We start from the raw sequence: 20,263 nt of genomic DNA, 5'->3' as shown, positions 1-20,263 counted from the left end.
TCTAGAGCAGTGATGGCGAACCTTTTGGAGACCGAGTGCCCAAACTGCAACCCCAAACCCACGTATGTATCGTCGGGTGCCGGGTGGGCGTGCCCCATTGGGTGGGCATGACTGCGGTGGTAACGGCAGACTGGGTGGGACTAAAAAGTTCAATCAATCCATTCCAACTTTGTGAGATCTTTTTTTTCCCCCGCGAGAAGTTGAAATTGATTGATTGATGAACCTTTTTTTTTGCACATGGCGGTGGAGGCCTAAAGCAAAAAGGGTTTATAAAACCCAGCTGAAGGCTTAGGACTGGGGCAACGGTGCGTGTGCCCACAGAGGGGGCTCTGCGTGCGCGTGCCATAGGTTCACCACCACAGATCTAGATTCAGTGGCTGTTTCCTTAAGGGAGCAAGGCCAGGATGTGGGAGGGAGCGGTCAGTCCAAATGATATCAAGGGTATTGCAAGGATAATCTTTTTCCCTCTGCTCCCCTCCCCCCCCATCGCCTTGGACTTTGGCTGCTCCTGTCTCTGGGGGCTTCTCTCTCTCTCTCTTCTTTTCCCATCGTGCGCCGCTCCTCTTTAACCCCTTCCAACTTTTTCCCTTTGCTGAGGTGGTGTCTTTATTTTATCACGTTCTTGTTTTTAAGGAAAGATTGGATGTCCATTTTTCTGGCATGGTATAAGGACTCATATCTTGGGCAGGAGATTGGACTAGAAGTCCTCCAACGTGCATTTCAGCCACATGGGAAGGAAGGGAGGGAGGGAGGGAAGGAAGGAAGGAAGGAAGGAAGGAAGGAAGGAAGGAAGGAAGGAAGGAAGGGAAGGAAGGAAAGGAAGGAAGGAAGGAAAAGAAAGGAAGGAAAGGAAGGAAGGAAAGGAAGGAAGGAAGGAAGGGGAAGGAAGGGAAGGAAGGAAAAAAGGGAAGGGAAGGAAGGAAGGAAGCGGAAGTAAGGAAGGAAGGAAAGGAAAAGGAAGGAAGGAAGGGAAAGGAAGGAAGGAAGGGAGGGAGGGAGGGAGGGTGGTTCTCCTCCTTTGGGCAGGGGTTTGGACTAGATCTCCAAGTCTACGAATCTAACCTCTTAGGTTCATTTGGGCTTCATTGGCTTCTGAATGAGCCTCTCCTAAATCTCCTAAGGTCGCAAAGCAAGATGCTTCGCTTCTGGTTAGCTTACCAGGTGGAGGAAGGTTATCCTGGGAGCATTAATGGTGTGTAGGCAGCTGCATTGAGCAAACACTTGCCTGGTGCTGATGTGAACAAATGGTTCCTCCTCCTCCTCCTCCCGTTTTTCCCTTGCATTCTATGATAATAATGTGTTCTCCTCAGTTCTCTTGCAAACATGCCCAACGCATGGAAACAGGAGTGGGAAGGAAATAGAGAAATACAAAAGGTTTTGAAAGAGGCAGTGGGATGGTAGCATTTTTCTGGGTTCCTGGAGGTTGGAATAAAGGTAGAGTTTTAATGTGTTGCTGGCCGGTTAGGAGAGGGGTCAGTGGCCGGCTTTGGATGGCCAGGCCCTTTCATAGGTTGGGTTTGACCTGATCCCACCGGACGTCATCGTTGTTCTAAGCTTGCCGGCTGTAGCTCAGTCCTCAGTTATGCTACTGACTTCATCGTTTTAACAGAGAATGGAAGCTAAATGGCATGGTGTTTCGCTTTTTTTGTTTTTTGGTTTTCCAAAGAATAACAGACCAAACCGCCCTGTTGTGCAACTCTGTGCGTTTGTTACCGTGCCACTTTTTTGTGTGTACGCGTATAGGTAATTTTCTGAAAGGCCCAGTACAAACCCCCCCCCCGCTCACTTTTTATTATTCTAGACCACCCGATCAACGTAGGAATGTCGGTGGTGCACAAACGGCGCACAGCAGTCGCAACATAAAACATCACCCTGGATTAAAACTCTTTCACGTGGAAAGAAAGAAAAGCTGTAGAACTGTTCTTGGGTATATATTTTTCTTCTTCTTCCAAAAACAGTGACGGGGAGTGTAGGATAATGTCTTTCACCAACACGTAGCACAATTTTCTGGCCCCCTGCCTGGAGATTTCGCTTTGTAAACCCATCAACCGAGTGGCCCTACTATAAAGCCAGCAATAAGAGGAACAACAAACTTAAAACTTTTAATTTTAAATAAAGCAGAGTGGGCCGCCGGGGAATAAGGTAAGCGGGCTGTCTCAATCCATGCAGCCACCAACATTTCTTAACGGAGTGTTGGAGTCCACGAGATTTTTGAAAAATCCTGAGAAGGAAGCAAAAGACATTAGCTTTAGAATTTATTTATCTCTTTTTTCCAATAATTTTATGAAGAATTATATTGGTGGAGCAGTGGGCTAATGCCTCCTTAAGTAACACCAGCTGCCTGCAATTAGTGCAGGTTCGCATCCAACCAGGCTCAAGGTTGACTCAGCCTTCCATCCTTCCCAGGTAGGTAAAATGAGGACCCAGATTGTTGGGGGCAATAAGCTGACTTTGTAATAATGCCGCTTGGGGTTTGTGTGAAAGCCCTAACAAGCAGGCATATACATAGAATGAAGGCTACTGCTAAGCTTGTAAGCCGCCCTGAGTCTTCGGAGAAGGGCGGGATATAAATGGAATTAAAATAAAAAAAAATATTAAACAAATAAAACTAATAAACAAATCTCATAGAGAGAGAGAGAGAGATAGATAGATAGATAGATAGATAGATAGATAGATAGATAGATAGATAGATAGATAGATAGATACAGGTATTCCTCGACTTACAACAGTTCATTTATTGACCGTTCAAAGTTACAACAGCACTCAAAACAGTGACTTTTGACCGTTTTTCACCCTTACGACCGTTGCGGCATCCCCACGATCACGTGATCAAAATTCAGACGTTAGGCAACTGACTCGTATTTATGACGGTGTCCCAGGGTCACGGGATCCCTTTTTACCACCTTCTCACAAGCAAAGTCAATGCGGAAGCCAGATTCACTTAACAACCGTTTTGCTAATTTAACAACTGCAGTGATTCACTTAACAACTGTGGGAAGAAAGGACATAAAATGGGGCAAAACAAATGTCTCATTTAGCAACATAAATTTTGGGCTTAATTGTGGTCATATGTCGAGGACTACCTGGACTTATAAGAAAAAGTGCGGGGAAAAAAATCTTCCCTAAAGTAAGAAAATGAATTTCCCCCTTTCATCCCTTATATAAGCATATTCACCGTTAACAATTTATCACTGTCTCTTGAAGCACAACCAGATCTATCTGGTGGATGCATTTTTATTCCATATCTCACCCCATTTTTTTATAAACTCATCTCTAAATCTTCATCTTTTCCTTAATCAACAAAAGTCCAATAAAAATTAACATAAATACCTAACAACCTAAGTCTATAATCCCCCTTCCCGTTTAATCTAAATCCCTGCCATCTTCCTCTTAAGAACTAAACACTGCAACAGAAAGAAAACAAATTAGAAATAATAACCCCTTCTTTATATTCAAAAATAAAAATTTAAATATTACAAACTAATCCACCCCACTGTTAAACATTTCCAAGAGAAACTCTCCAGTCCAAATAACTGTTAGGCATTACCGCAGATAGCAACCCATTATTTAACCACAATCAAATAAACCAATTTTCTATTTTTTTCCCTTCTTTCTTTCAGCCATCCTTATAATAATAATAATAATAATAATAATAATAATAATAATAATAATAATAATAATAATAATAATAATAGAAGAAGAAGAAGAAGAAGAAGAAGAAGAAGAAGTAGTTGTTGTTGTTGTTGTTGGAAGGGACCTTGGAGGTCATCTAGTCCAACCCCCTGCTCAGGCAGGAAACCTTATACCATTTCAGGCAAATGGCTGCCCAGTCTCTTCTTAAAAACTTCCAGTGTTGGAGCATTCACCACCTCTGGAGGCAGGTTGTTCCACTGGTTAATTGTTCTCACTTTCAGGAAGTTTCTCCTTAGTTCTAGGTTGCTTCTCTCCTTGACTAGTTTCCATCCGTTGCTTCTTGTCCTGCCTTCAGGTGCTTTGGAGAAGAGCTTGACTCCCTCTTCTTTGGGGCAGCCCCTGAGATATTGGCAGACTGCTATCATGTCACTCCTAGTCCTTCTCTTCATTAAACTAGACATACCCAATTCCAGCAACCGTTCCCTGTATGTTTTAGCCTCCAGCCCCTTAAATCTCCTAGATAATTCCTGTCTTCTTCTAATATATTTTTGCCTTTTCTCTTTAAGTTCTTATCATCTTTATCTAAGTCCTTTTGTAACTTCCATGAAATAGTCCAATAAATATTTTATATTTCAATTTGAGACGGTATCTATATTTGAAAACATTATTGTATGATCGTCCAATTCCATTTGTAAATCAGTATTGCCATATCTTTCTTACAGTGTAAAGTTCATTTGGGTTGTCTTGAAAAGAGTTTGTTCAACTGTTAGTTCCAGGAAAGAATTAAAACCTCAAGCACTTCATCAACCCCCAGATTAAATGTTTGCTTTAAAGTGGCCATCATGGGTTTTAATAATCTGTCTTCAAAGTATTTTTTGCATTTCAAATGTAGACAAAACAGATTTTTCCCCCAGCGAAGGATCTTTCTAATTTTCAAAGTGTTTAAATCAGTAAAGCCTTAACACTTAAATTCTTTTAAAACAACTTTAAAGTCTCTCCTTTGCTGTCTATTGCACATAATTACAAAAGAAAAAAAAAGAAATTCCCGAAGCTGAAAAGATGTGTGGTGTCCTTTCTTTCAAAACAGATTGAAGGAAAAACTCACTCTGCTGCTTTGTAGGCTTGCAGTTTCAATTTTATTTTATTTTTATTTTTTTTAAAAAGAAGCAAATAAAAAAGAAAATCCCAAAGTGGATCGTGATCGCGCGACTGCAGGGACGTTTTGATGGCTGAAACTCACTTTTCTTAGCTCTGGTTGTAAGGTCAAATGGTTGCTAAAAGAATGGTTGTTAAGCAAGGACTGTTTGTGCCTTTTCTTTTTTTAAACAAAGTTGGGTTTTCATCATCTTTTGTGAGATTGCTTTGCCAAAGGGGCAGGGAGGAAAGGCTGAAATGACCAGTTCCACGTCTCTATGCTAGAAAGCCAGGAGATTGCTTTACACCAGCCAGCATAGCTGGCTCAGGAATTCTGGAAGTTGAAGTCCATGAGTCATAAAAGAGCCGAGGTTGCCTATCCCGTCTTGGACCATCCAGAGGTCACTTTGCAAAGGGATGGAGTCCTACCATCTCTTATGGCAGTCCCAGACCAGATTTGTGATGGCCTGGCTGGGAAATTATGGACATGGTTGGCTGGGGAATTCTGGGAGTTGAAGTCCACGAGTCATAAAAGAGCCAAGGTTGCCTACCGCTGCTTTACACCCACTCTGGGGTAAGGAGGAAGACACCAGGAGAGGTGCCTCTGGGAAGAGGGGTGGTGGTGGCCGCAGGGGCTGACCAGACTGCTGACGGATTCCTGGAGTTGGGGATCAGGATGAGAAAACCCAGAATTCTGGGAGAGAAACTTTGTGGATAACAGGTACTCTATACAGGTAGTCCTCGACTTACAACAGGTCGTTTAGCGACTGTTGGAAGTTACAACTGCCCTGGAAAAGTGACTGATGAGCCTTTTTCACACTTAACGACGGTTGTGGCCTCCCCGTGGCATGTGATCAAGATTCAGATGCTTGGCAGCTGTATTGATGATGGTCGCAGTTTCCCAGGCCCTGGGATCCCTTTGCTACGACCTTTTGACAAGCGAGGTCAAAGGGGAAGCCGGATTCCCTTAACAGCTGGGGCAAGAAAGGTCATAAAACGGGGCAAAACTCACTTAAGAAATGTCTCGCATAACAACAGAAATTTTGAGCTCAATTACAGTCGAGGACGACCTGTGCTGTAGGCTCACCTGCGTTGAAGCACTCTCACTTTTCCTTCGCTCCCTAGGAACACTAGGGGCGCCCACAAATGTTGATTATTAGTCTTATTTGTTTTGTTTGTAGAAAACCAGCAACACAAACAAGAACTTGCATCTGATTTCAGCCATATCGGTTCTTATTAGATTTTTTTTTTGTCCTGGCTTTATTGCTCTTATAAGTAACCGCAGATGGCAAACTTACCTAATATTCCTCCCTCCCTCCTGCTTTCCTAACAACAACCCTTTGAGGTGGGTTGGGCTGCCTGAGGTCATGGTGAGTGGGGAATTCTGGGAGTTGGGGTCCACACATATTAAAGTTGCTAGGGTGGAGGAACATTGCTTTAAAGTATCAGAGTCTTGAGTAAGAGACATCATATTTAAGTAGACAACTGTCAATCATTTAATTCTTCATTGTTCTTTCTACGATCGCCTGTATCTATCCCATGAATCCCAAAGAAAGTCCGGAATTGTATAAGATCTACTATCGGCACTGGGAAAGGATAGGGTAGGGTAGGATAGGACAGGACAGGACGGGACAGAATAGAATTAGAATAGAAATAGAAATAGAATGGAAAAGAACAGAATAGAGCTGGAAGGGACCTTGGAGGTCATCTAGTCCATCCCCCCCTGCTCCAGCAGAAGATCTCATACCATCTCAGTCAAATGGCTGTCCAGTCTCTTCTTAAAAACCTCCAGTGATGGAACATCCACAACTGCTGGTGGAAAGCTGTTCCTATGGTTAATTGTCCTCACTGTTAGGAAGTTTCTCCTTAATTCCAGGTTGCTTCTCTCCTCGATGAGTTTCCATCCCTTGTTTCTTGTCCTCCTTCCAAAGGTCCTTTCCAACTCTATTATTCTTTGTTCTATGTTCTTCCATACTTTTTCCCCCCCCAAAAGTAGACATAAGGGAGACATGTCAAACACAAGGCCCGGGGGCCGGATCCGGCCCGCGAAGTGGTTTCATGTGGCCCGCGAAGCCATCCTGGAAACAGTGAGGGAACGGCCCCCACTGCTTTGGCCTTGGCCCAGAGACCCTCCTTCTTCCAGAGACCCTCAGATCTGTCTCACTCCTGCCCAGGCCCCCATGGGCACCCTTGATGCCAACGATGTAGAGCTGGCCACGCCCACCCAGTAGGCCATACGCACTCTAGCCACGCCCACCCAGTAGGCCACGCCCACCCAGGCCATACCCACCCGGCCCCCTGAGGGCAACCGCAATGCTGATGCGGCCCTCAATGAAATTGAGTTTGACACCCCTGACGTAAGGTTTAAAAACAACCTAAACACTTGGACTGCTCTGATACCACTCGATTGATTTCTGCTGAAGGCAGTCTGTTGAAGTGAAACATACTTTGTCTAATACTATGGTTAAAAACATTGGCCTTGTCAATTTTGTAATTTCCTTGTGACTAATTAAAGTTATTTGATTCTTCCTCAGATGCAAAACCTGAACATGGACTTGGGGGTCAACATGGAAGTTGTCAGACCCTTTTTGGGCAAATATCGTTCCTTTGTTGGACGCTGCTGTCAAAAATGCACCCCAAAGAGCTGGGTAAGGAATTGATGGAAAGGGATGGATGAAGAAAGCTTGCTTGATTGTATCAAAAATCTATTTTTTTGTTCAGCGTTTTATTCTGTTTTTATTGGGTTCCCACGCTGCTGATGAGCCAATATGGAAAGACCGTGGTTTTCTTGAATTCCTGTTCCTTCCTTTTTTCCTGTAGAATTGGGGGAAGGGGGTTAACAGAAGCCAAATCTGCACTAATTTCCTCCTTTTTTGATGGTTTCAGAAGACCTGGAAATTTTAAGGGCTTTATAAAAATAAATATACAGGGTCCCATGTTGGCAAAGAGTGGATTAATCAGACCTGAGGTTGGCTAAACCCACATTTCAAAGGTGGCATACGTGGGGGTTCCCAATCCTGGGTCACTTTTAAGACGCGTGGACTTCAGTTCCCAGAATTCCCCAGACAGCTGAAGTCCATGCGTCTTAAAGTGGCCAAGATTGGGAACCCCTGACCTAGAGCATCTGATATATCACTTATGGAGAGAGAGAGGAGAGCTCAGCTCCCTTGTTCTGGGTTAGGAAGATCCATGTCCTAATAAGGACAAGGCCGTGGTCGTTTGTAGTGTCTTGTGTTGTTTCTCTCTGGTAGCTGGGAGAACAGAGAAGGGAGGCTCTTGATTTTGAGGGCCAGAAGGGCAGAGGAGCTGCTGTCTTTAAACTGTCTCTTTTTTGACCTTCAGGGATTTTTCTTTCACAAGCACCTGGCTTCCATGGGATTTTGCAACGTGATCAAGATAACAGAAGGAAACACCAGGTGAGTTGAGGAGAGGGGAGGTGGATGAAGCCAACACATTCAGTTCTGCTCATGGTTAAGCTTGTAAAGTGGCTTGGCTTGCACCTTGGTGTAAGCTTAACCAACCTTGGTGTATACTAAACCGTGCTTGGAGGACTTTGTCTTCTCCTGCAATCTCCGTAGGAACTTTGCCATCATAAAATGTAGGCATTTGATGGTAACTTCTACATCAGGGTGGGGAACCGTGGCCCTCTTATGACCTGAGCCCTGCTGACTCAGGAATTCTGGGAGTTGAAGTCCAGAAGTCATAAAAGGGCCATCATCTAGTCCAGGGGTAGGCAACCTCGGCTCTTTATGGACTTCTTTAGAATTCCTGAGCCAGGGATGCAGGGATCTTTTCAAGCCTGCTAAGCCAGCTCTCCTCAATCCCATCCCTTCCATTTGAGGACTGGTCGTAAGTCACTTATTTTACTGCTGTTGTAACTTTGAACAGCCAGTAAATGAATGGTTGTAAGTCAAGGATAACCTGTATTGGTGTATGGAACCTGGATATTGTCGATATCCATGGTTAATGATCTCCCAAGGTTTCCAAATTTTCTTTCCTGGAATATTGTTTACAGCCAAGTTTTTAATCCCTTGAACTCTCTTCCAATTTAGCTTGGACCCTTCTTGGTAAGATTTGCAAAACTCTTGCCAAAGGCATTTTCCCCTGTTCTTCTGATGTGCCTAATGGTTAAGTCAGGCTAGACATCGGGCGACAGCGAGTTGTAGTTCTGCTTCAAGCATGAATGCCAGCCAGGTGACTTTGGACCAGTCCCTCTCTCTCAGCCCAATTCGCCTCACAGGGTTGGTGTTGTAGGGAAAATAGGAGAAGGAAGGAGTATTAGGCGTGTCCACTGCCTTTGAGTTATTTATAAAAATAATAAAGGTTGAATAAAAGTAAACAAGGGACGCGGTGGCTCCGTGGGTTAGGATGCTGAGCTTGTCGATCAGAAGGTCGGCAGTTTGGCGGGTCGAATCCCGAGTGCCGCGTAACAGAGTGAGCGCCTGTTACTCGTCCCAGCTTCTGCCAACCTAGCAGTTCGAAAGCACGTAAAAAATGCAAGTAGAAAAATAGGGACCACTCCGGTGGGAAGGTAACAGCGTTCCATGCGCCTTTGGCATCTAGTCATGCCGGCCACATGACCATGGAGACGTCCTCGGACAAGCGCTGGCTCTTCGGCTTTGAAACGGAGATGAGCACCGGCCCCTAGAGTCGGAAACGACTAGCACGCATGTGCGGGGGAACCTTTACCTTTACCTTAAAAGTAAACAAGTTTATTTAGATGCTAAGACACTACCTGCCTGTGGCTAAAACAGCAAGTAATAGGTCAAACTATGATCCAGGCAGTTGCCTTTCCTTCAGTGTACACCATCTACAAGTCATCCCAGGGACTTAAATAAGTCTTTAACACTGAGGTGGGGAACTGTGGCCCTTTTAAGGCTTATGGGCTTCATGGACGGCATGGCTGGCTCAGGAATTCTGGGAGTTGGAAGTCCACAAGTCATAAAAGGGCCATACTTCCCCACCTCTGCTTTAACAATATAGTTTCATGAATGAAGTCAAATACACTCGTGCCAGGATAATGTTGCAGGATCCAATCTGGGTCGGTCACCAGGACCAAAGATTTGGTCTTCCAAGCTTTTGGACTTCTGCTGGAGCCCAACCTCGGACAATTTCTCTCTACCGGAATGTCCTTAATGTCGGCAAGATTGGGAAACCCTGTCCTAAAGCCTTAAGGAGCACCCTCCTTCTGCATTAGGAAGATCGATGTCCGAATGAGGACATTCTGGTGGAGATAAGTTCCCTCACGACGGGCTCCAGGATGAGTCCGAAACCTCTGAAGACAAAGCCTCTTGTCCCAATGACCAGCCCAATTTGGATCCTACAACAGTAGTATAGTTTGCTTTTTTTGTCCAAAGCAGTGAACTGGGAAAGATATTAGCTGTTGTACGAGCCAGTTTTAACCCAAAGGGATCCTCTGAATTAACACTAACCCCGTTCTGTGGACCCTGCTTATGTGAGTGGGATGCACAGGATTAAGTCTTGTTTATTAATCTTCTGCTTATGAGAATATCTGGGTTCTTCTTTCTAAGACCCGCTGCGTTTGACTTAAATCACTCTGTTGCTCTTGATTTTACGTGTTATTTTCCCTCTCCTATTCCTGTCTCCCATCTCTTCTGAATTAATACAGTATGTAGATAACAAAGCTTTTTTCCCTCAGAGGAGTTGAGTGAGGATTAGAGACTTTATCCTCATTAGCCTGATTCCTAATTACTTTAATTGCACTTCATGAGGTTCTTTGAAAACTAAAATCCCTAAAGTGCTCCGTGTTGTTAACAGCAGGGAGGAGAGAAAAGATTTGATGGATACCAAAGCAAAGTTATGGTTAGATCCGGATAACGTTATCCCATAGTATCAGAGCATATCGGTTTTTTGAGAGAGATCGGAACGAGGCAGCATGAAATTTTGTAGCAAGGAAGAATAGCAGTAATTGACTGTGTTCTGCATTTTAAAGATAGATTATGCAAGTGCATTTTTCTCATAATAAACAAAAGGAATGTCCTTTAAAACAGCCCAGAATTCAAAATCATCAGAATAGAGCTGGAAGGGACCTTGGAGGTCTTCTAGTCTAGCCCCCTGGCTCAAGCAGGAGACGCTATACCATTTCAGACAAGTGACTGTCCAGTCTCTTCTTAAAAACCTGCAATGATGAAGCACCCACAAAGATCTGAAGGCAAGCTGTTAGGAAGTTTCTCCTTAATTCCAGGTCGCTTCTCTCCTTGGTTAGTTTCCATCCACTGTTTCTTGTCCTGTCCTCTGGTGCTTTGGAAAATGAATTCACCTTCTCCTCTTTGTGGCAGCCTCTCAAATATTGGAATACTGTTATCATGTCCCTCCCTACCCCCCCCCCCCGTTCTTTTCTCTAGACTAGCCAAACCCAAATCCTGCAGCTGTTCTTCATATGTTTTAGTCTCCAGGCCCTTAATCATCTTAGTTGCTCTTATCTGTACTTTTTCCAAAGTCTCAACATCTTTTTTGTAGTGTGGTGACCAAAACTGGATGCCGTAGTCCGAGTGTGGTCTTACTAAGAATTGGGTTATAGGCAATGAGGTAGAAGCCATACATGACACCCCTAAGACCCAGGAAGTGAGGCTATGACCACAATGATGATTATCTATTTATGGCAACACAAAATTCAGCAAAGGGAATTCTCCTGAGGAATGTCATCTCTGGAGGTCATGGAGACAAGGAGAGCAGTCCAGGCACGGTAGAAAAAGTCAAGATGGTGGCCATTAAAACATGGTTGTTCCATCATGTCTTATGGCTGAAATGTTTCATTCTTTTTTTGTCAGTTGACAGAAATTTTCTCACTTCAGCTTATTCCCAGTACTGAGCGTAGGTTGGATGATCTTTCTGATTTCTTTTTATTGTGTTGTTTTTTTAATCTAATTCCTGGAAGATGTACTCCAGATGTACTCTGTTGAGGGTCATTCATGACTGGAGCGATATGTAAGTCTAGTAAAATAACTTGACTCACTTCTCCTGCTTGATGATTAAGTACGAATAAAAAAAACAACCCAAGGGTTAAAAATAACAGGGAAGGATTATTGACCTTGCTTAAACAAGGAAGGGTCAGTCCTTGGTTCGTATTGGCTGGCTGGTTGAACAAACTGTGACGAATAAACAATGTTGACCGTTTACTTCTATTCCCTTGTTTGTTACTTTTTAATCTTAATTGACTTAGTTCCTTTCTTTGTATGCCACTCATCCCCAAAGGGTCTGGCAAACAATCAAAAATAACGTGAAAAGAACCCTCCTCCCAAAATCTGATCGACATGTCCACCCAGAAGGAAGAATACCACACACATCGTAAGAGGCAGAGGAAACCTACCGACTCCTAAATTCACCCATGCTTTCCAACCTTCAGTGCTTCCATCCTGAGTGAGATGTAAAAGCTAGATTTAAAGTCCTCTCGTGAAGCCCAGGAGGAAGAGGGTTCATAACTAGCCCAGTTCCAGGTGTCATGGTTCCGATTAATGAGACAGATCAAAGAGCACTCAGCCATTGTTTTTCTTAAAAGTCTATAATAATGAGAACGAAGCATCGGCACTCATGGATGGATGCCAGAATCTGAATTCTCCTCCCCTGAACACATCGTATCATACACAATTCCCTCCCTTAATTACAGGTCATAAATCACATTCTCCAATTAGTTTAACAGAAAAGTTTCACTTCTTTTCTGTAGCGAGCTATTTCTTATCTTATCAAAACAATCTGGTCAACCTTCTCCTCCTCCCCCCCCCTTGCTTCATTGATTCAAAGCCTCTTATATTGTCAGAGCAAAAACATCCAATGTTTGCAGCGTTGACATCAGGTTTGTTCATAACCCTGATTCAAGTAGTGGAGAAAATGAATCGGAATCCCTGGTCTTATGAGTGCGCCATCAGGGAAACCAAGAACCTGAATTTTAGTCTGTGTTTATTACTTCAACAAAGGCAGAACCTCTTTGGAGCTGAGTGTTACTCCTGACCTTCACACAACCGTGCTTTGGAGGAATCAGCCAAGCCAGTGATTTGCAGAGGTTATATTTTGTGCAAATTGAGTCATTGTTAGTGGGGTGTGTACCAGTGCTGCATTTGGAACAGCTGGTCTCTCTCCTCCATTTTTAAATCTGTGGCAAAATCAAGGTGGCGATCACAGCGAACTAGCCCCCTTTTAGTGGGCCACGGACAGGCTTAGTTTGTGTATTTGTGACCTTGACAACCACCCTCGTGGATAATCCCTTACCTGTGGGTATGTGCTGATTGCTGTTTTTAACTGATGTGGTCCTTTGGTTGCAGGTACAGAGGCTGGCTTGTAAGGAGACTGTGCCACTTCCTGACTGTATGTGACTGTAGGCTTTCTGCTGAAATGCCACCCAATCTCCAAGAAAGACTCTTTCACACCCAAAGGTATTGCTGTGAGATGGAGACTTCACTCGGGGTTGGGCATCTTTTGATTGACATATCCATTTCATTTACTTTTGGTCGATACTCCACGCCTAAGGATTCAGATGGCTTATAACACATTAGTCAGAGTACGATTAAAGTTAACCAAAACAAAAGCATAAACCACATTCTAGCCAACCCAATACACCAGACTTCCAGGACTGTGAGATCTTCCCAAAATGCTTTCCTAGAATGCTTCTAAAGTGTAATCAGAATAACAAGAGTTGGAAGGGACCTTGGAGGTCTTCTAGTCCAACTCCCTGTTCAGGAAACAGGAAACCCTATACCATTCTGGACAAATGGCTGTCCAGTCTCTTCTTGAAAACCTCCAGTGATGGAGCAGCCACAACTTCTGGAGGGAAGACATTCCACTGATTAATTGTTCTCACTGTCAGGAAATTTCTCCTTATTTCTAGGTTGCTTCTGTCCATGATTCGTCTTCCATTCATTGCTTCTAGTTTTGCCTTCAGGTGCTTTGGAGAATAGGTTGACCCCACTCCACTTCTTTGTGGCAGCCCCTAATCAGAGGCAGAGATAGTCCAGATAATCCCAGATATGAGACAAGGCAATGGACTTCCTTCAATGGAGGAGGCCTCTGGCAACTCTTCTCTCCCTGATCTCATTGAGTGGACCTCTTTCTAATCTTCCTAGAGTGGACCTCTTTCTAGAGAGTCTTTCTGCTCTAGGACTCTTGAGCTTTGTGCTGGAAGAGGTGGCTTGCTAGCAGTTCAGCAGTCCCCCCATGGTAATCAGTGAGAGCCAGCTCTGCTGTGCTTTGATGAGTCTGCATCCAGTGATCTATTCAACATGAGAATGTGGATTGCCCAGCATGAGTAAAGCAGATTCCTTCCAGTTATTAAACCAATCACCACGGACATTAAGGGAGATACGTGACTATAACCTGCCAACTTCCTCATTGGTTAAGTGTGGTTTTACCAAAGAAGTACAAAGGGATACTAATACTTCACATGTCTTCTAAGCTATTTTCAGACCTTGCTTTGTGGTTGTGTTGTTTCATCTACTGTCCCAAAGCTCCTGGGGAAGTCTCAGATTGTTATGTGCGCTTCTTGTACCTTTGTGCTGGCTTATGATAGAGAAGTTACAGGCTGGCTGTTGCAATCAGGGTTTGTTAAGCGAAAGTTGCTAAAATCCCTTGGTGATTGAATACATTTTGATGAGTGACATGGAAGATGGTGGTGTGTCCCTTGTGAACAGTTAATGCACTGCGGAAAGTGGGAGCCTGCCATTTCAAAAAATATCATTGTGAATTGTGTAGATTTTTATGGAAAAATGACTAATGCAAGATCGTTTTTAAAAAGGGGGCTTTAAAAAAACATATTATGGAAACTGCAGGGCCAAAAAGATCAAGAAGGAAATGCAGAGACTAAAAGCAAAAGATACACTGGAGAAAGGGTGGAAACACACACAAACAAACAATGATGCTAGTGGGCCTTTATGTACTTGCATTTGGTTGAACCTATGATCAGATGCCATGAAAGCCCCTCTCGTTCCTTACTTAGCAGCAAAACGCAAACCGGCCAGCTAGTTTTCTGTCTGCTGACATTTCCCAATTACGACCCAAAAGCAGATTGATTGCAGACTGTTAGTGCTGGCCTGTTTGTTGTTGCAGCAAAGAATAATTAAAGCTCATTTTTTAAATTTTTGTTACCCTTTGCTTGGAATTATTTTACCGAAAAAAGGGGAGGGGATCATATTAATTGACCACCATAACGCCATCTCCAAGGTTAAATAAATGCATTGACAGCCTGTATGTCTGAACCAAAGTATCTCCCTCTGCTTTGTAAAGCCATGCATCCCTTGGGGAGAAACCTTGCCTTTTCTGGGGGTGAAAAAAATGGTGCTTTTGTTTTCTTTTCTTTTTTTTAATTTTGAAAAAAGAACCTTATGTTTTCCAGCATCCTGAATGACTGGAGCAAATTCAAAAGACTTCTGTGATGTAATTTCTTTTCAAGTCCAGAGAGGGGTTTCAAAACACAAATATTTTATGTTTTTTTAAATCGCGGTGCTGAAGTTCCTAGCCTCTGGAACCCCTTGTGTAAAAAAGGTCAAGGAAAAGAACTTTCTATCTGACCTTCCTGTTCAAAAGACGATGCAGGAAGTTTGAAAAGAGCAAAAACGTCCTAAACCAACAGAGTGCGTCATATTTTCACAAGGGATTCTGTCGTGCGACTGATGTATTCATTTTGCCCACTTTCTGTGGCAAAATGTCATACAAAGTCTGTCCTTCAGTTTTGAGGCTTTTAGCCTCTTTTTTTTTTTTTTGATGATCAAAATCTAGCTCAAAATTTTGTCCAACAATGTGGCAGCCTGGATGAATTTGGCAAATCTCATAACACCTAAAAGAATCAGACTGGCGTAGTAGTTTGGATTGGAGACCACCAGGAAATCCACAGGCTGCGAGCTAGACCGGAAAAAAAAATCCTCAACAGTGGCAGCACCAAATCCCTTGTGATGACAGTTGGGATCAGCAACTTGGTCATTAAGTGAAACAGCTGCTAAGTGAAGCACCACAGTTTTACAATCGGCCGTCAGCTATTCTTTGTTTTACAGACCTGTGAAGGTTGTAAATGCAAGGATTGGCCACAAAGTTACTTCTGCTTCTAACTGTGTACGGTCACTGTACAAAACAGTAACTAAATCAGGAGGACCCATACAATATAGATAGATACACACACACACACACACACACACACACACGGATCACTGAAAATGTAATCTTTACTTTTCCAGAGAATTTTGGAAGCCTGAGATCTCCAAAGCATGGCCACTTATTTATTTAGTGCATAGCATACCATACATGAACTAATAATGTATATTAACATTTCAACTAGATTAATAAAACACACAAAAAAATAAACGTTAAAAAGATCTGTCTTCAAATACCATTCTCTAGGGCCGTGGTGGCGAACCTATGGCACGTGTGCCACAGGTGACATGCAGAGCCCTCTCTCTGGGCACACGCACCGTTGCCCCAGTCCTAAGCCTTCAGCTGGGTTTTATAAAACCTTTTCAGTTTAGGCCTCCGCCACTGTGTGCAAAAAATAAAAAAGGTTCAATCAATCAATTTCAACTTCTCGCAGGGAAAAAAAAGATCTCGCAAGGTTGGAATTGATTGAACTTTTTAGTCCCACTCAGTCTGCCATTACCACCACAGCCACGCCTACCCAATGGGCCATGCATACCCAATTGGCCACACCCACCCAATGGGCCACACTCACCCGGCACCCGACGATACATAAGTGGGTTTTGGGTTGCAGTTTGGGCACTCGGTCTCTAAAAGGTTCACCGTCACTGCTCTAGGGCTAGCTAGGCCATTGGAACGCAGCATCATTTATACGAAAAATCCTGGGCCAGTCAGTGTCCTCGGCTTACAGCCGGTCATGATGTGGTCTACAGTTTGACGCGGGACCACATAGTCACACTGAGGGGAGGATACCACATCCCATTTATTCAGAGAGTCCCGGCAGACACCGTGGGAGGTGTGAATCCTGTCCAGCATTGTCCGTGGCTGGCGTGGTCGTTCAAAGCTGGGCACCTTTTGCGTGGGCTCATTTCTGTGGCGTCCTAAACCTGGGCGCTCAGCAGCCCATTTGGCTTTCCATTGGGAATCGATGTCAGGGTTGTTGGGCCAGTGGGGGCTCCCGGGACTTGAGTCCTCCGGCTGGCAAGTGAGGAAGGCCGGCCTGCACCGGTAGGAGGGAGCGGTTCGCAATTTTTCCGAGTTCTTCACTCGTGCATCTTGCCTTCGCAAAGCTGGCGGTGCTTATGTGGCTCAGAATAAGAAGCCCAGCAAGTCAGGGTGGTTTTAATACATCTGCTTACAGTAATAGCAACAGCACTTAGACTTATATATCGCTTTACAGCCCTCTCTAAGCAGTTTACAGAGTCAGCATATTTGCCCCCAACAATCCGGGTCCTCATTTACCCGACCTCGGAAGTATGGAAGGCTGAATCAACCTCGAGCCGGTCAGGATCGAACTCCTGGCACTCGGCAGAGTCAGCCTGCAATGCTGCATTCTAACCACTGGGCCACCAGGGCTTATAATCCTGATGGGGTTGTTGAGTCCGGCCACTTGAAATGAGCTGAATATTAGTTGTAAGAAAAAAAGGAATGAGAGTGTTCACAGGTAGTCCTCAACTTACAACCATTTATTTAGTGACTGTTGAGAGTTAAACAGCACTGAAAAAGTAACTTACGACCATTTTTCACACTTGCAACCGTTGCCTCATTCCCCCTGGTCATGTGATTCAAATTCGGACGCTTGGCAACTGACTCGTATTTATGACGGTTGCGGCGTCCCACGTAATCCCTTTTTGTGACCTTCTGACAAGCAAAGTCAATGGGGAAGCCAGATTCACTTAAAATAACCAGGTTGCTAACTGAACAACAGATTCACTTAACAACCGTGGCAAGAAAGGTTGTAAAGTGGGGCAAAACTCGCTTAACACCTGTCTCGCTTAGCAACGGAAATTTTGGTCTCAGTTGTGGTCATAAGTTGAGGATTACCTGTCTTTGCGGTTGCACCTGTTAAATCATCAATGTTCCCTGAATTTGTTCCTGGGACATTCCTAGATGCCTTGCAAGGATGCTTTCATTCTCTCCCCCCCTCCCCATTTTTTTCTCTTTTCCTTCTTTCAAGCAGAGTGCAAGAGGTTGTGTCCCCAAAAGGTGCAGGGGATGCTGCAAGGGCCAACCTGTCTGCAGAAGAGTGGATGAAAGAGATCCAGAGAATTCTCTGCCAGATACAAGCGTGCCTCTCCCCTTTCCTCTTGAGGTGGGTCCCCAGCTTGGCTCTGCCTGGATGGATCGAGGGCTGGAAATGTTTGAACCCGGGGCCTGAAGGAGAAAGAGGGATTGCCGGGCTTTTCTCACATGCAGCACAGAGCAGCTGGCCGCATTCACGTGCATTTGGTGCAACCTTTTCTGGCAACCCAGCAGGGGCCCACATGGAGAAGAGGCCTATTCAGCTTCTCCCAGAAGGTGTCCAGGATCTTCCCCAGTTTGGGAATACTGGGTTGCAGTTCAGTGGCTGTGGGATATATTTAAGCACAGCGTAGGTACTTCTCTCTGATTTTTCCCAGTCAGACGTTAGGCCGAGAATGCCATCCAGCCCTGCCCCAAATCTCATTAGGATATTGGCATGGCCTCCTGTCCTGCTTCAGCCTCTGCGGGTCTTGTGAGTGGGGGAAATGGGGTCTCTCCCATTACGTGAATGAGGGCGGGGAGTCTCCCAGTTGTGCACTGCAGGAATTTGACAACAGTGCTTGGAAGCCTTTAAAGAGAATTTATTCTTCCTTGTAGCGAGATGGGCAGCAGACAGGTTTGTTTAGATGATAGATAGATAGATAGATAGATAGATAGATAGATAGATAGATAGATAGATAGATAGATAGACAGACAGACAGACAGACAGACAGACAGACAGACAGACAGACAGACAGACAGACAGACGGGTTGGTAGATAGACAGACAGACAGACAAAAAGACAAAGATAGGGTAGATAGATGGGTAGACGGACAGATAGACGGAGAGATACAAAGACAGAAAGATAGAGTTGGTTGCTAGATATAGATAGATAGATAGATAGATAGATAGATAGATAGATAGATAGATAGATAGATAGATAGATAGATAGATAGATAGATTTTATCTGCAGCCACTGCTCTGCAGACAAACTTTTAGGAATTTTAAGATGAAGAATGTGTAAGCTCGCCCCTAGATTGACTACGAGGCTACGACTTATTATGGTGTTAGGAAAATTATGTTGGGGATTGCTTATACTGTGTTTACAGTAATTGATGATATGATAGTTATTCTTTACATTATATATTTCTGGTCACTGATAAGCCATTTAGGTTTTGCGAACACCTCTTTTTGAAGGTCTGGTGATGATAATAATCCACAATTTTCTGTTTTCCATGGCAGGGCCAAAAAAACCCACCATTTGAATTGTGACAAGCCTCCATCCTCTTCCCCCATATCTTAGGAGCCTTTCAGAATGCTAAAAAATGACTTAAAAATTCTTAAGAGTCTTATCCTGATGTTCTTTGAGCATAGCTTTTGCAAGTCAAACCCTTGGGAGCCATACAAATTGCTACATAATTTTTTTCCCCTTTCCTAAGATCACATTAGCATGCAAAGCAATGTCCAGTCATAACCTGGTTTATTTTTTAGCACAAGGTCCAAAGTCACCTTTAGTTGTAAACTCATGATTTCTTGGGCAGGCAGGGATAAATTTTTAGAGTCAGACAATGAATGCACCTAACCACACACTGGCTTATTGTCACTGAGGGGTTTTTTTCCGCCTTCCATTCAATTGTGTCCAGTTCTTGAAAACTGCTTGACAAGTCTCTGCACTTCTCTTGGCAAAGTTTTTCAGAAGTTATTTGCTACTGCCTTCTTCCTTGGGCTGAGGGAAAGTGACTGGCTCAAGCTCACCCAATTGGTTTTGTGCCTAAGGTGGGACTAGAACTCATAGCCTTCCAGTTCCTAGCTACTTCTGGACTACTTCAAGGAATTCTGGGAGTTTGAAAAGCGAGTTAGAGAGAAAGGAACATGATATGTACTATGTAACATTGAATATATACTAGTAAGGAGGAAGATTATTGAGCGATTAATATGTTATGATAATATAGAAATTAACCCTTACTGTTTTTTAAATACATGAACCCAAACAAAACCCAGACTGAGGGGTTTTTAATTTTTAATTGGATTTTAGACTTTAATTTTTAGGGCTTAAATTTAATTAATTGTTTTAATTTTTGTATTTTATGTTTTAATTGCCTTGTAAACCACCCTGAGTCCTATGGGAATAGGGCGGTATATAAACTCAATCAATCAATCAATAATATGCTGTTTGCTAAATATTAAGAATGTTATTTTAAAAAAAACCCTAACCTTAACCCTAACCCTAACCCCACAAAATTAATAAAATATATAAAAAGGCAATTCTGGGAGTTGCAGTCCACACATCTTAAGGCTGCTGGAGTCGAGAAACGATGCATTAACCACAACACAAAACTGGCTCTCTCTTGTGAGTTTAGATGGT

At 43.6% G+C, this 20,263-nt stretch overlaps 2 protein-coding genes across 2 annotated transcripts in view; one reads left to right on the top strand and one right to left on the bottom strand.

Moving 5' to 3' along the window:
- Positions 1-2,127: 2,127 nt before the first annotated feature.
- LOC310643787 (cationic amino acid transporter 3-like) overlaps positions 2,128-20,263 on the bottom strand; it is a 90,493-nt gene continuing 72,357 nt past the window's right edge. Inside the window, exon 3 of the transcript XR_014493153.1 lies at positions 2,128-2,221. The gene's annotated coding sequence lies outside the window, so the exon portion shown is untranslated. The remainder of the gene's footprint in view (positions 2,222-20,263) is intronic.
- Positions 7,317-20,263, top strand: part of GPAT2 (glycerol-3-phosphate acyltransferase 2, mitochondrial) — a gene marked incomplete at its 5' end in the record, with an annotated part of 69,402 nt that continues 56,455 nt past the window's right edge. Inside the window, 4 exons of the mRNA XM_083368337.1 lie at positions 7,317-7,415; positions 8,110-8,183; positions 13,047-13,157; positions 17,858-17,989. Coding sequence (XP_083224463.1) covers positions 7,317-7,415; positions 8,110-8,183; positions 13,047-13,157; positions 17,858-17,989 — 416 coding nt within the window. The remainder of the gene's footprint in view (positions 7,416-8,109; positions 8,184-13,046; positions 13,158-17,857; positions 17,990-20,263) is intronic.

The sequence above is a fragment of the Vipera ursinii genome (assembly GCF_947247035.1).
Source record: "Vipera ursinii genome assembly, chromosome: 8".
In the NCBI taxonomy this organism is placed as follows: Eukaryota; Metazoa; Chordata; class Lepidosauria; order Squamata; family Viperidae; genus Vipera; species Vipera ursinii.
This window is presented reverse-complemented; position numbering and strand designations above follow the sequence as displayed.